At 42.9% G+C, this 14,570-nt stretch overlaps 1 protein-coding gene across 1 annotated transcript in view; it reads left to right on the plus strand.

The window, feature by feature from the left end:
- Positions 1-734: 734 nt before the first annotated feature.
- Positions 735-14,570, plus strand: part of LOC132569568 (microtubule-associated protein 1B-like) — a 103,898-nt gene continuing 90,062 nt past the window's right edge. The window contains exons 1-2 of the mRNA XM_060235781.1: positions 735-1,013; positions 13,377-13,478. Coding sequence (XP_060091764.1) covers positions 836-1,013; positions 13,377-13,478 — 280 coding nt within the window. The 5' untranslated portion in view covers positions 735-835. The remainder of the gene's footprint in view (positions 1,014-13,376; positions 13,479-14,570) is intronic.

Consider the following 14,570-nt stretch of genomic DNA (forward strand, 5'->3'; position numbering starts at 1 on the left):
TGCTTTTTCTATCACACAGCACCCCAAGAACTGCTTACTTAGTATCCTCTGCAAAACTGCAAAGGGCACTGGTATAAATTGGTCAGATTGTGAGGGGCAGTTGCTTGGACACATGATTTTGGGCCATACCAAAGGAGTTGAAGTAGGACTGAGCAATAGATACCATGCCTCCCAAACATGGCCTTGATTTACTCAGAGGGTGGTAGTGGGCAGGAACTCAGATATCTGCCAAATCCTGGGAAATCCAAAAAGGCCTGGTGGAGCCCCTAAATGATGGAATAACACACACCACACCGTTTGTCTTCAGTTTCAGCTAGGGAGAAAGAGCTAACCCTCCCCCCCGAACTTTTGTTCTCTTGGTTTGAATGCGAGTGCGTGTGCAAACAGCCCCTCTGCGTGTGTTAACAGACTGGCTTTATGCGGGCAATGGAGAGGGCCCCACGCAGGCCCTTAGCCTTTGCTCTGCCTTTCTGGGCATTGTTCGCACACCTCGTCCTTTCTGCTTCCGGAGGCAGCGATGGGAATGATTTGCTGCAGATGACATCAGCAGTGTATGGTGGATGCTGGCAAAGCAGGAGCGGCAGTAGCGCGCGTGGCTGCGCTGGGTCTCCTCCTCCGCCTCGCCCGGTCCCAGCCCTGCACTGTCTCGGTATAAAAGCGCCGCCGCCTCCCCGCCCTCCCTCACTCGCCCAGCTGCCTGGAGCGCGGTGGTGCCTGTTGGCGCGCGGTTCCCCTGCCGAGGGAGGCGCCTTTGGGAACTAAAGCTTTTCATTTTGCTCTCTTCCTTCGGTGCCGCCTGAAGGGAGAAGAGCGAGGAGGAGAGGGGCTTGCCAGGATGGCGACGGTGGTGCTGGAACCGGAGTCGGAGCCGTCTTGTAGCCTCCCCAATGCCGTCCCCCCCTCGCCTAGCCTGTCTCATCGCTTTCTCGACAGCAAATTTTATCTGCTGGTCGTTGTAGGCGAGCTGGTCACCGAGGAGCATCTCCGGCGAGCTATAGCCAACATAGAGCGAGGTAAGACGGCTGCACGCATCTCCCACCCCCACCCCGTCTCCTTCAGTATCCCTGAGAAGGAGTTACCATCTCTCGCTCTCCCTCCCACCCAATGCTCGGCTGTGGGAAGGGGCGGCAGGGACTGGAGGCGACCTACAGGTTGCACAAAAGTCCTTTGCGCTCGCCGTCTCGCGTGCTGCTGGCGGAGGAAGGAAGGAGAGTGCTTCTCTGCAATAAAAAGTCAATGACTGCATAACCTTGGCAGAGCCTCCTCCCCGCCACATCCTCAGTCCATTGTCGTTTGGCATGAAATTCATGTTTGCAGACTTCATAACCCAGCCACAAAGAATGATGGAGAAAAAGAAAATCTGATGCAACCACTCCCTTCTCCTCCCCCCTTTGTGTCTATGTGTATTGTGTGACTGTGTGTGTGTGTGTGGGGGGGGTGTGATCCTCTGTCTAGGAGCTGCAGTACTAGAGTTGGCAGCAATATCCACTCAGCCCCTCCGTCTCTTCTGCATCCCTTCCAGATTCTCACTTCTTCTCGGAGAGTTGCGTTGCAGTATGGGATAAAGGAGAGTCTGCAGCTGGATTTACTGAAGGGTGTGTTTTCTTCTCTGGATGGCTGCAGTTTTCTTTAATAGATGGAATAAATGACTTGGCTGACTTTTTAAAAAAGAGAGCTATTCCCCCCCCCCACACACACACACACATACACTTCAGGAGAGCTTTTATTAATTCAGAGTGCACTATTCTCTCTCTCTAGACCTTCCTCTATTGCCAGGCACAAAAAAAGGGAGAAATCTCAGGAACATAATGAGGTTAAAGCGGGGGGGGGGGGGGAGTTGGTTCCAAGATATTGTGAATCTGTCCGGTTAGTATGAGATGCAGCATCTGGAGATGTACATGGTTGTCGAGCTGCTGCAGCAGCAATAGAGAAGGGAGGAGGAAGATTTCTTCGGCTTCTCCCACACAAAGATCTGCAGTTGGCTTTGACATTTTGCGGCACCAGGAAGGTGCGATTGGAACACACGCTGCTGATCTTGAGTTAGCTCCACTCATTCCTTCTGCAAATCTTTCCAACTCCTCTCTTGCTATTGACATTTACACGCACCCCAGACCTCCCCCCCTCCCCCGCTGGCTCAGAGCTGAGATCGTTCTGGTCTTTTGCGGAGCCAGCAACAGTGCCTCCTTTGCTTTCTCTTTTTCGCCTCTTGGTGCTGCTGCTGGGGAGTCTGCCCAGAGATACCGGCTTGTGGGCGTGGTGCAGTCCGCAGTGCGGTCCCTATGGCAGCCCATAGCGGACAAAGGGCGTTCACACAGTCAAGGAGAAAAAGGAAATTACATTAAATATCCATTTGCAATCAATCTGCCTCTGCTCTCTGAAAACTGAAGAGAAAAAAGGATCAGGAGAGATGTTGCATTGCAGACTGTGCCGCTCCTGATAATAAAAAATGCATCAGCTCTCTTTGTTTCTAACTTTCAGGCACTCATGGCTTTTCATGGGTTTGCTCCAGTTACAAAATCAAGACTTTTATCAAAAGAAGCAGAATCAACAGCAGAGAATAGAAATGCCTGTTATAAAATGTTGAGTACTTTCTCTCAAAGCTTGACATTGTTCCACTACAGATTTCCACTACTGTGAACAAGTTGGCCAACGTACCTTTTATTTTATATAATTTACATGTTGGAATATGATGGGAGGGAACAATGGAGTCATTCTTGGTGATGTGCTTAAATGTAATGCAATTTATCATTCTGAGGAATGCTAATGTGTAATGCCCATAATATAAATTCTAGATCTTATATTAAAAGACCATACTTGTGGCACTCATTGATTTTATACAAATAAGCTTTAATTGAATGCATTTTGATTCCAAATGTGTGATGGTTTTATTTAAGAAAGGAGAGGAAGAGGAACTTGCTATTTTCAGAGAAACCTTTAGGTAACTGATTATTCTTGCTATATAGGTGTGGTTCAGCATACCAAGGTGTACTTCAGTTGGCTCTTTGTATTGTTGATTCACTCCCTTTCAGCCAAGGAAAACAGGGCCACCTGTATTAAAAATTGACATAGTCATGGTCTCTTTTGTTCAGTGCCTGGAAACTAATGTGAGTGTGACTGATAATCTTTGTTTTATACTCCACTGGTAATTTTGTCTTTTATCTGAAATCTGAATTTGAACTCAACTGTATTTCACTTAACATTGTACAGTACATGGATGTGTTTTGTTCACTGAAGGTATGATGTCATCTTATCACAGAAAAAAAGTAGTTTAAGCCTGAGAAGTTCTGCACCAGTGCTATTCTAATTGCCATTTTCTTACTGCATAAGGTTGGCTTTAGTTACCTAGAACCAACATCCATTCTTTGAATTTTTGAGTAATGGATGGTTAATAATTTTTGTAGAATTGAGTGCCTGGGCGTATCATTGGGTTGATGTTGAACTTGGACTGTGGAAGTCCAAAAATTTATTTCCATGGCACATGTATGGATTTAATAGATCTCTTCTTTTTGGAAAAATACTTAATGAGCTAAAAGCCATAATTCATCACTTGAACTATAGATTCTTAACAAGGCCTCCAGGATTTCAGGTTTCACAATATCAACTCTATGCTTCCCTTGGGCACCACCCTTGAAGATGCTGCAGAGAAATCTGAGACGAGATCATTTACCAATGTCTAATTGAAGGGTTATCTTGAAGGCCTGATGGAAGAAGATTATTCTCTTTAAATATTTTTGAGAGAGGTCTTGAGTTTGCAGTGCTACCTAGTTGTGGTTCAAGCATCACTTACTGAGCTTTTCACTTTAACAAGTTATTGAGCCCTTTTACTTTTTAAGAAAGATTGACTCTTGGATCTATACAGAACTCAAGATTTGTGGGTGTGCCCAGGTTGCTAACGGAAACCTGACTGTCCGACCTGCTTCTCTTCTCACAGAAGGAAACAAATAATCTTGTCTCAGCTGAATTTTCATTATGTTCAATCTAGCAGCAGATTTTTTTTAAAAAATCCCATTTTACTTCAGATCTTAGAAACCATTTTTTGTTTTTCACAGTTTTGTGTTGTGTCTCTTTTAGAACTGCTGAGTCATGGTGTGCTGCATTGTTAGACATGCTTGCTGTGAATTGTTAATATGTTACAATGTTGTGCATTAATGCCATTGTTCTGGCTTTCTTTACTTCCATAAGAGTATCACAGGCTGATAAGAACCAGTTTAGTGTAATGGTTAGAGCATAATGCTAGAAATGGGGAGATATTTGGGTTCAATCTCCCATTCTGCTACAAAGCTGGATGACCTTGGGCCAGTCATTCTATTTTAGTCTAATCTACCTCACTGTTGTTTTTTTGCGAGACTAAAAAGCAGAAGGAGAAAAGCATGTATGCTGCTCTGAATTTCTGAGGAGGGCAGGATAAAAGTATGACTAGGCTTTGCTTAGGCTGTATTTATATAATAGCTGCTTAATTTTCATGATTAGTGATAAATGTAAATGTGGCTGTGTTAGAACACATGTTTATGAATCCTGTCTTATGACATGGGCATATACACATGGACCTGCCTTATGCCAAGTTAGATAACTGATCTATCAAGGTCATCATTGTCTACTGTGTCCAGAAACAGCTCTTCATGTTGTTGGTTAGAGGTATTTCACATTACCTGGTACCTCATCCTTTTAACTGGAGATGCCAGGAATCAAACCTGGGAACTTCTGCATGCAAAGCAGCACATGGCGAACCACTGAGCCATGGCTTCTCCCTATCCATGTGGTTTGATCCTGCATATGATCATTCACTCATTTGGAATTCTTTTAAAAACTAGGAACCATGAAATAAGAACAATGTATCATACTCTGTGATGATTTCTTAAAATATGTGTTTCTCATCTGTCCAGCAACACTAGATTAAAATTGCCACATGAACATTTTTTGGACAGCCTTTTCCTGTCTGCCCATTTCATCTGCTCCAGGAGTTGTAACTACAACTGCCATGAGAAATGCAAAGTCACCTCTGTTGTTGCTGCTGCTGTGTCTAACTGTAAATTAAAGTAATAACTACTTTAAGAATTACATGTTAAGAAGAAACCAACTGGACACTTTTTCTCCCCTCAATGAGCTTTCATTGCTGCTGCAGGTAAGCCCTTTGATATCTGAAGGGCAGTTCTTACTGGCAGATAGGGTTGTCAGCCTCCAGGTGGGGCCTGGAGATCTTATTGAATAGCAGCTGATCTACAGATGACAGATCAGTTCCATTGAAGAAAATGTCTACTTTGGATGGTGGACTCCACAGCATTATAATCTGCTGAGGTCCCTCCTTTCTCCAAAGGGTTGGCAACCCTACTTGCTGAACTATAAAAGTTGGTGCTCTTGAGGCAATCTCTTGTTAACTACAGCATGGCTCTCTAGGAGTCTACCTGCTTCCTAACTTCCACAACAGAAGAATATATTTTGTACTTTAGGGATAAGATGCTGTTATAATTAATGGTCCAGCTAGCAGTAGTCCTCCTATAGTTGTAGGGAAGACTGCCTTGCTCTTCGTTTGGTCAACCCTGCCTCTTCTTAGGGGAGAATAAATAGCATACCTTATATGCTTGTGCAAGAATTGACTTGGTCTTCTTTTCGTAAGTTAAGTTGGTTGATCAGTTTTGGAGTTTCTTTAGTTTTTACACTTGAGTTTGTTTAAACATCTGCCACCTGAAAAAGGCAGGTGACCTTTTGAAATGAGACACAGCAACCAATTTGTATTTATTTTTACAACACATTTATTCTGCCCTGTAGAACCGTTGTATGAAGTCTTTTAAAAGAATACAGCATAAACTGCTTGTGAACAATATTTAGTAGAATTCACATCTTTTATAGACTTTTACAAAAATATAAATATATATTTTTAAAAATGGACTTCAGCTTAAAATATTCCAGTGCTATGTATTATTTTGTCTTATTCTTAAACATTGAAATGGAGATGTAAGCTACATAAATCTAAACATTTTAGGAACAATCACACATAATACCTGCTTTTTAAGCACCCACAAATCCACATGACAAGTTGCTTAGCCCAAATACGCCCAGTAGCTGGCAGTCATTAGTTGGAACTCCACAGTTGTCTCAGACACCTCATTGGCTGGTCTTCCTGAATAATACTGTTGTATATGAAGGACAACAGAGAATATAAATGGTGTGATTTCTTCAGTAGAAAAAGAATTAATATATGAGTCCCAAACAAAGACTGTCTTCTGTTGATGGATTGTCTTCAGGAAAAGTTTAGGAATAAGAAAGCTGGTTGTTGGAGTTCCCATTCAAACATGAGCTGTGTGAACTAAAAGCTTGTTATAAACAAAAAGCTGCAATTTAAAAGAAGGCCAAGAATGAAAAGGTAATTTGGTACACTGCTGTACATATTTGTTACTACTGATGTTTACAATAGCATGCCTTTCTCCTGATTGCGGAGTGACTAATAGAAAGTTTGTATGTCATACAGTTTTGCCTTTGAGGGAAGAACTGAACAACAAAAGTTATTCCTGCCCAGGATCCTGAAACACCTTATGTGAGATCCTTTTCCATGGAAGCTTGCTGGGTGACAATCTCAGCCTAATCTGCCTCACAGTGTTATTGTTGTAGGGATAAAACAGAGGCAATGAGAATGTTGTAAACTGCTTTGGAACCCGACTGGGGAGAAAAGCATGGTATAACTAATATGGGAGGAGAGATACTGATACAGTGTTCATAATAAGATCTCACCACAAGTTAGTTACCCTGCTTTTACTGGCTAGAATCACAGTTTCTCATCTTTCTCATCATGTGGACAAAGGGGACCCCATAGATGTTGTTTACCTTGACTTCCAGAAAGCTTTTGATAAAGTTCCTCATCAAAGACTCCTTAATAAGCTCAAGAGTCATGGGGTAAAAAGACAAGTCTTCTTGTGGATCAAAAACTGGTTAATTAATAGGAAACAGAGTGGAGTATGGTAAGCAGTGAGGTGCCACAGGACTCAGTTCTGGGTCCGATGCTTTTTAACTTGTTCATTAATAATTTGGAGTTGGAGTAAGCAGTGGAGTAGCTAAGTTTGCAGATGACACTAAATTGTTCAGGGTGGTGAGAACCAGAGAGGATTGTGAGGCACTCCAAAGGGATCTGTCGAGGTTGGGCTAGTGGGCATCAACATGGCAAATGAGGTTCAGTGTGTCCAAGTGCAAAGTAATGCACATTGGGGCCAAAAATCCTAACTATAAATACAAGTTGATGGGGTATGAACTGGTGGAGACTGATCTTGGGGTCGTGGTAGATAACTCACTGAAAATGTTGAGGCAGTGTGCCATTGCAATAAAAAAGGTCAACACCATGCTGGGAATTATTAGGAAGGGAATTGAAAACAAATCAGCCAGTATCATAATGCCCCTGTATAAATCGATGGTGCAGCTTTATTTGGAATTCTGGTCCCTGCATCTCAGAAAAGATATTATAGCATTGGAAAAAGTGCAAAAAAGGGCAACTAGAATGATTAAAGGGCTGGAACACTTTCCCCATGAAGAAAGGTTAAAACACTTGGGGCTCTTTAGCTTGGAGAAATGTCGACTGAGGGGTGATATGATTGAGGTTTACAAGATTATGCATGGGATAGAGAAGGTAGAGAAAGAAGTACTTTTCTCCCTTTCTCAAAATACAAGAACTCATGGGCATTCAATGAAATTACTGAGCAATCAATTTAAAACTGATAAAAGGAAGTACTTCTTCACCCAAAGGGTGATTAACACATGGAATTCACTGCCACAGGAGGTGGCGGTGGCTACAAGCATAGACAGCTTCAAGAGGGGATTGAATAAGCATATGGAGCAGAGATCCATCAGTGGTTACTAGCCACAGCTTATCGTTGAAACTCTCTGTCTGTGGCAGTGATGGTCTGTATTCTTGGTGCTTGGAGGGGGCACAGTGGGACGGTTTCTAGTGTCCTGGCCCCACTGGTGGACCTCCTGATGGCACTTGGGTTTTTTGGCCACCATGTGACACAGAGTGTTGGACTGAATGGGCCATTGGCCTGATCCAACATGGCTTCTCTTACGTTGTTATTTTCTTTCATGGTGACTGGAGGCTAGGCAAAGCTTAAATTTTACACTTTTAACACATTTGTATTTGAAGAAGAAGAAGAAGAAGATATTGGATTTATATCCCACCCTCCACTCCGAAGAGTCTCAGAGCGGCTCACAATCTCCTTTACCTTCCTCCCCCACAACAAACACCCTGTGAGGTGGGTGGGGCTGGAGAGGGCTCTCCCAGCAGCTGCCCTTTCAAGGACAACTTCTGCCAGAGCTATGGCTGACCCAAGGCCATTCCAGCAGGTGCAAGTGGAGAAGTGGGGAATCAAACCCGGTTCTCCCAGATAAGAGTCCACACACTTAACCACTACACCAAACTGGCGTAGATATTGTGAGTAGGACCAAGGTGGTGATCTTGCTTGAGGCAGGATGTCCTAAATGCAAGGTACATTTTGAAGTAAATGAGAAGTTTATATGCAAAGCGCAAAGTAAATAATGATTATATTGCAGTCGCAGGAAGTTCAGTTAGAGTTACCAACTTCCAAGTGGGGCCTGGAGGTCTTCCACTTTTATGTCTGATCTCAAGCTGACAGAGATCAACTCCCCTGAAGAAAATGGCTGCTTTGAAGAATAGGCTTTATGGCATTGTACCATACTGAGGGCCCCCCCTTCCCCAAACTCCCGCCCTCTCCTAGATCCACCCCCAAAGTCTCCAGATATTTTCCAGCACAGACCTGGCAACCCTAAATGCAGTATTAATGAGAACATTTATTTATTTATTTAATTCAATTTATATCCCGCCCTCCCCCATGAAGGCCGGCTTAGGGCGGCTTACACACTCATGTAAATACATGGAACATAAAATTTAAGATATAAAAACAGAAAAATCAACCCATTCAAGTGCTATAATAATCTTTGAGTTTTCCTATTCTGTTGTTCCAGCTGGGTGTTATATAGAAAGACTGATTTTAGGTTCATGTTCAAGGTGGTACCAGTTATTTTGGAGTCTGTTGTAGCTTGTGATCTTAATTTACAAATGCCTGGTAGAAGAGGCATATTAGTTTTATTTTACATGGTATAAAGGAGAACCATAAGGAAAACAAATTTTATCTGTATTTTGTCCTTTGAAAATTAAATGTGACTAAATCATTTTTGGGCATAAATTATTTGGGCTTTATGTGTGGGACATTTAGTGTTATGTATCATTGCTGTAGATTGGATTGAACCAATAACAGGTCTGCTATATAGTGACAAATATATGTCCTAATAAAAAGTTATTAAAGTGGTACATACAACAGCTAGAGCAGATGTCAACTCTGAGTGTGTGTGTGTATTTGCCGTCAAGTAGCCATCCATTTATGGCAACCCCATAAGGTTTTCAAGGCTAGAGATGTTCAGAGGTGGTTTGTTTTAATCTGAGTAGTGACCCTGGTATTCCCTGATGGTCTTCCCTGCTTAGCTTCTGAGATCTGGCTTTCTATAGCAGTAATTGAGACTATTCAACGGTCTTGAATAATTGGACATTTAAATGGAGAAGAATATGGAGAACATATTTTAATGTATCTTATGAAAGCAGAAAAATTACAGGTAGGCAGGCCTTGAATTCAGCAGGAGCACAGCTCCAGAACCTTTCTAACGGCCCCCCTCCTCCCGCCACCTACCTACCTTGTCCATTGAATAGTAGGTACAGCTGCATAACAGTTCCTGGATGAGCTCCTCCACCTATTTTTCTACAAAACGACTCCAGTGGGTAGGTGTCTTTGTTGAATATAGATATGCAGAGAGGGACCCGTGAAGACTCATAAGGGGAGGGAAATCCAGTTTCCACTCCCTCCCTCACTGCTTTTGACTGCTGTTGCTGGATCTTTTTTCCCCCTCATCACATTCTTCTCTGAGATTCTGCTGTGCCTGTTTGTTTGCAATGACTACACGTGTGCAATTTAGTATTGCTATAAGCTTCTTGGGTATCCCAAATTAGTTTTTAAAAGTCCAGATTTATCTTCAAAAAGTCCAGATTTATCTTCAAATGAAGACTCTTCTTTGGCATTTTCTAGACTGTAGTTGCCTTTTGTGTTCTCATTGGTGTCATGACAATTCTGATGATTGCACTATCAATGTAATCAGTTTACACTGACGTATTTTCTTTGGTCTTCCCCTATCAGTCTTCCACCTGTTCAAATTCACATTTGAGTACTGTTTTTCCACTCTCCCTATTTTTGCACATGCATTGAAGTGCTGTAGCAGCCTCATGGTAGGGTTGCCAAGTCCAATTCAAGAAATATCTGGGGACTTTGGGGGTGGAGCCAGGAGACTTTGGGGGTGGAGCCAGGAGACATTGGGGCGGAGCCAGGAACAAGAGTGTGACAAGCATAATTGAACTCCAAGAGAGTTCTGGCCATCACATTTAAAGGGACAGCACACCTTTTTAAATGTCTTCCTTCCATAGGAAATAATGAAGGATAATGGCACCTTCTTTTGGGGCTCATAGAATTGGACCCCCTGGTCCAATCGTTTTGAAATTTGGGGGATACTTTGGGGAGAGGCACTAGATACTATATTGAAAATTTGGTGCCTCTACCTCAAAAAACAGCTCCCCCAGAGCCCCCGAAACCTCCAGATCAATTCCCCATTATACCCTATGAGAAGACGTTTCCCTCTCCCCCCCCTCCCCCTCCCCCCCCCCCCCCGTTTCTGGCAAATCTGATGCAGGGGACTCTGTACTCACGAGTTGCTGCCAGCTTCTCACAGCAACACAGGCACACCAGCTGGGCACTTTATGGCATGGAATAGGAAGCCGGCAGAACTCACCTCCAGAGGTGCAAAGGCACATGGTCCTTTGGGGGCGTGGCTGGGCTACCCTCCCTTCGCCGGCCAGCTGACTGGGGGCGGGAAGCAACCTGAGAAAACGGAAGAGCTCTGGCTGCTGCGATCGGGGCTGGGGGGAAGGGCTGCCGTTCTCCCCCCCCCGCTTTCCCTTTTATGGCCAGCGGGGGGAGGAGGCTCCAAATCGGGGGTCTCCAGGCCTAGCGGGGGATTTGGGAACCCTACCTCATGGAGATCCCTGTGTATCCTTATTTTCAAGTTATTGCATACACAGGGGTGTCAAACTCATTTGTTATGCGGGCCAGATCTGACATAAATGAGACCTTATCAGGCCAGACCATGTGTGTCATAAAATGTAATGCCAGTTAACAGAGATATAAACTTTATAAAGGACACAGGCAAACACAATTAAAGATGTTTAGAAACTTAAAATATGATTAAAAGATTATTTTGTTTATTTAACAGTCTCTGATAATTGACACCTCTTGCTCTGAATTGTTGCATCAAAATCTGGAAACAATGTGCTGTAGCAATCTTGAGTAAGTTGTTCAGGTGTGTGTCTGTAATCTGCAAATCTACTTATGGTTTATTGACGTTCATTACAGAAATCTAATGGCCAATGCTTTGGGCCTATGACCCAGGGGAAAACATGAAATGGTTGGGCATTGTGAGCTTTTGTACATAAGTTGCTTCATGTGCTGGTCAGCAAATGGAGAAAATAGAGATTTTGCTCTGTAGCCCCTGTGTAATTGAGCAAGCCTGGCAAAGCAAGCTGTGAGGCAGGAGGAAGCAAGAGAGAAAGAAGGAAGCAAGTGAAAGTGAGTTGCTCACGGGCCTGATAGGAGTCCTCTGTGGGCCTGATCTGGCCCTCAGGCAGGGCTGGTGCATGGGATTAGGCAAAGTAGGCAGTTGCCTAGGGCACCACCTGGCCTGACTCTGGCCCTGATGCATGACTCTGGCTCCTGACCACTGTCACCTTGTCCTTTCCCATCACCAAGCTGCCCTCAACAAAGCCAAGCCACCCCCCTCTCCCCGATGTGTGACTTGGCCTCCCACCTCATCCTGTCCTGCCACCCTCCTTCCTAACATGGCTGGCAAGCACTTATTCTCACAATTTTTTTATAACATCACTTTTTTTGAAAAATTAAAAATCAATAAATTAAAAATGTGAAAAGTTTCAAGTCTGGTACTCTTCAATTTCCCTGTATTTTTTAATAATGTCGGAGGGGTGCTAGTGGGTGATTTGCCTAGGGCGCCGGAAAGCCTAGCACTGGCCCTGCCCTCAGGCCGCATGTTTGACACCCCCCAGGCATACAGGACCACTTAACAAATGGAAGAGAGATTGAGAAAGATGAGGCAGGTGAATGCACATGTTTGCAGATGAGCCACCACAATTCTGTAGGGAGGAAAGTTGTGGATGTGGGAGAGATGGTGTAGGGGGGGAGTCAGTTTTCACTTGTGAGTGCTTTTTTGCTGAACTGCTCCTGGATAAGACCTCATCTTCATTTGTCAGGATATGCCTCCCCTTTTTATTGGTGCGTCAGTACTTTCAACACTTCCAACAGCTGTGGTACCATCAGATTTAGCAGATGTTACAGAGAAAGACTTGTGTGCTTGATACGACAATATTTTTAAAATGGCATTGAGAAAGGTGCTATAATTGTCTCTGGCATTTGAATGAAATATTGGTAAAGAGGGCAATGATTGACTGCTAGTGTTGGGCTTCCTAATGGGAATTTCTGCTTCAGTGCAAGTGCCCTCCAGCACTGAAACATTTCCATGCTGGCAAAACACCACTCAAACCTGCCCTTTCTGGATGGGTTTGGGTGACAGTCCTCAAGATGGGGGGAAATGGTCTGATTCTGAGGAAGATGCTATCTTCAAATTAATTTTGCAATTAAAATTTTTAAAATATTAGGGGGAAATAAGGAAAAACTGGGACAGCACTGGGATGTTTATGAAGTTGTCTGGACAAAAGGAAAAATTCTGGTAGCTTTAGGTAATGAAAATGGAATTTTAAGGCAGTCTGGAAAATGGCTTTGTTTTCAGAAACGTAAATGATCAATGTAACTGGCCTTGTTGGGTGCATTTACTTATACATAATGGGCCTCTGGGTTGCCAACTCCAACTTTATTTGTTTAAAAGATTTGTCAGCTGCCTTTCTTGTGGTGCTCAAGAGGCCTTAGAATATAATAGGATGTTATAAAAACACAATACAAAACAATTATACAATGTGCAGATTAAAATGTTGGGAAATTCCTGGAGATTTGGGAGTGGATCCTGGGGATGGTAACATTTGGGGACAGGCAGAAGCAAAATGGGGATATGATGCTATAGAGTCCACTCTTAAAAGCTGCCATTTTTTCCAGAGGAGTTGATCTCAAAAATCTGGTGATAAACTGTAATTCCAGGAGGAAATCTTAGTCCCAGCCCTCTAATACTTATAAAGTTTAGATTTGGTGAACAAGTATTCAGAACTATTCATTGTAATTTTGGAGATGAATACACATCATTCTTTTTTTCTTGATTTACAGGAATCCGATCATGGGACACAAACCTAATTGAATGCAACTTGGATCAAGAACTTAAACTTTTTGTGTCTCGCCATTCTGCTCGGTTCTCTCCTGATGTACGAGGTGAGGCATGTCTTTCTATCTTTACTATGTGGCACACACAAACCAAATTGTTCAGGATAGTGAAAACCAAAGTGGATTATTAAAAGCTCTAAAAGATCTAAAATGTCTGCTAGCTTGCCTCAACTTTGTTTTAGTAGGATATCTTAGTTTTCGGGATAAAATAGGACTTTTCGGATGTTACACTAATTTGTTAATATATAATTTAGTATATATAATCATTTGTGGCTGTCAGTGAAATCCTAAATGAGGTCTGTGCTGATGTCAGTGCAAATTAGTCAGGCATATGTTTTTAGCTGTAGTACTAAAAAGATTACTAGGAAGTAGTTCCCACATAAGTATGTTATAGTGCAATTTTGATCCCACATTAGTATGTTACAGTGCAATTTTGAGTGGAGTTACACCCTACTAAATCCATTGAAGTCGGTGAATTTACTGGAGTTTAAATCTGTGCTGTTGGTCATCCTGTGTTTGAACTCAGCAAGTGGGATTCATTTTTGGAGTGGATGTTTTACTTGCGCTATTCTACATTTTCCACATATTTCTTCTGCACTAGTAAAATACACTGTTGAAGTTGATTTTAGATAATTACTAGGTAATTCCCTGATCCACATATTGGTTAAAACTGAAGTTCTTAGCTCAACTGAACCAGCTTGCAGATTTAAAGACGTATGCAGTATCATGCCATGATGCAAAATTTTATTTCTATTCCAAGAAGCCTGGTTGTGTTGCAGAAACAGTATATAAAATGGAAAAGTCTCAAATAAATGAATGCAGGGAAGGGAAAAAACTCTGCAATCCTACTCCTGTGCCACACACGCAGTAGAGAGAATGTTGTGGAATACCACTTTATAGGGTTGCCAAGTCCAGTTTGGGAAAGTCCTGAGGATTTGGGGATGGAACCCGGGAAGGGCAGAGTTTGGGGAGGAGATAGAGTCTACCCACCAAAGCAGCCATTTTCTCCAAGGGAATTGATCTCAGTAGTCTAGAGATATGTTGTAATTCCAGGAACTTTCCAGGGCTCACCTGGATTTTGGCAACCCTATCCTCTTAGGAGCTTTAAGACTCTAATTTGATTGTGGGGGCAGGTCCTGC

Source organism: Heteronotia binoei, chromosome 4 (genome assembly GCF_032191835.1).
Source record: "Heteronotia binoei isolate CCM8104 ecotype False Entrance Well chromosome 4, APGP_CSIRO_Hbin_v1, whole genome shotgun sequence".
NCBI classification, from domain to species: domain Eukaryota; kingdom Metazoa; phylum Chordata; class Lepidosauria; order Squamata; family Gekkonidae; genus Heteronotia; species Heteronotia binoei.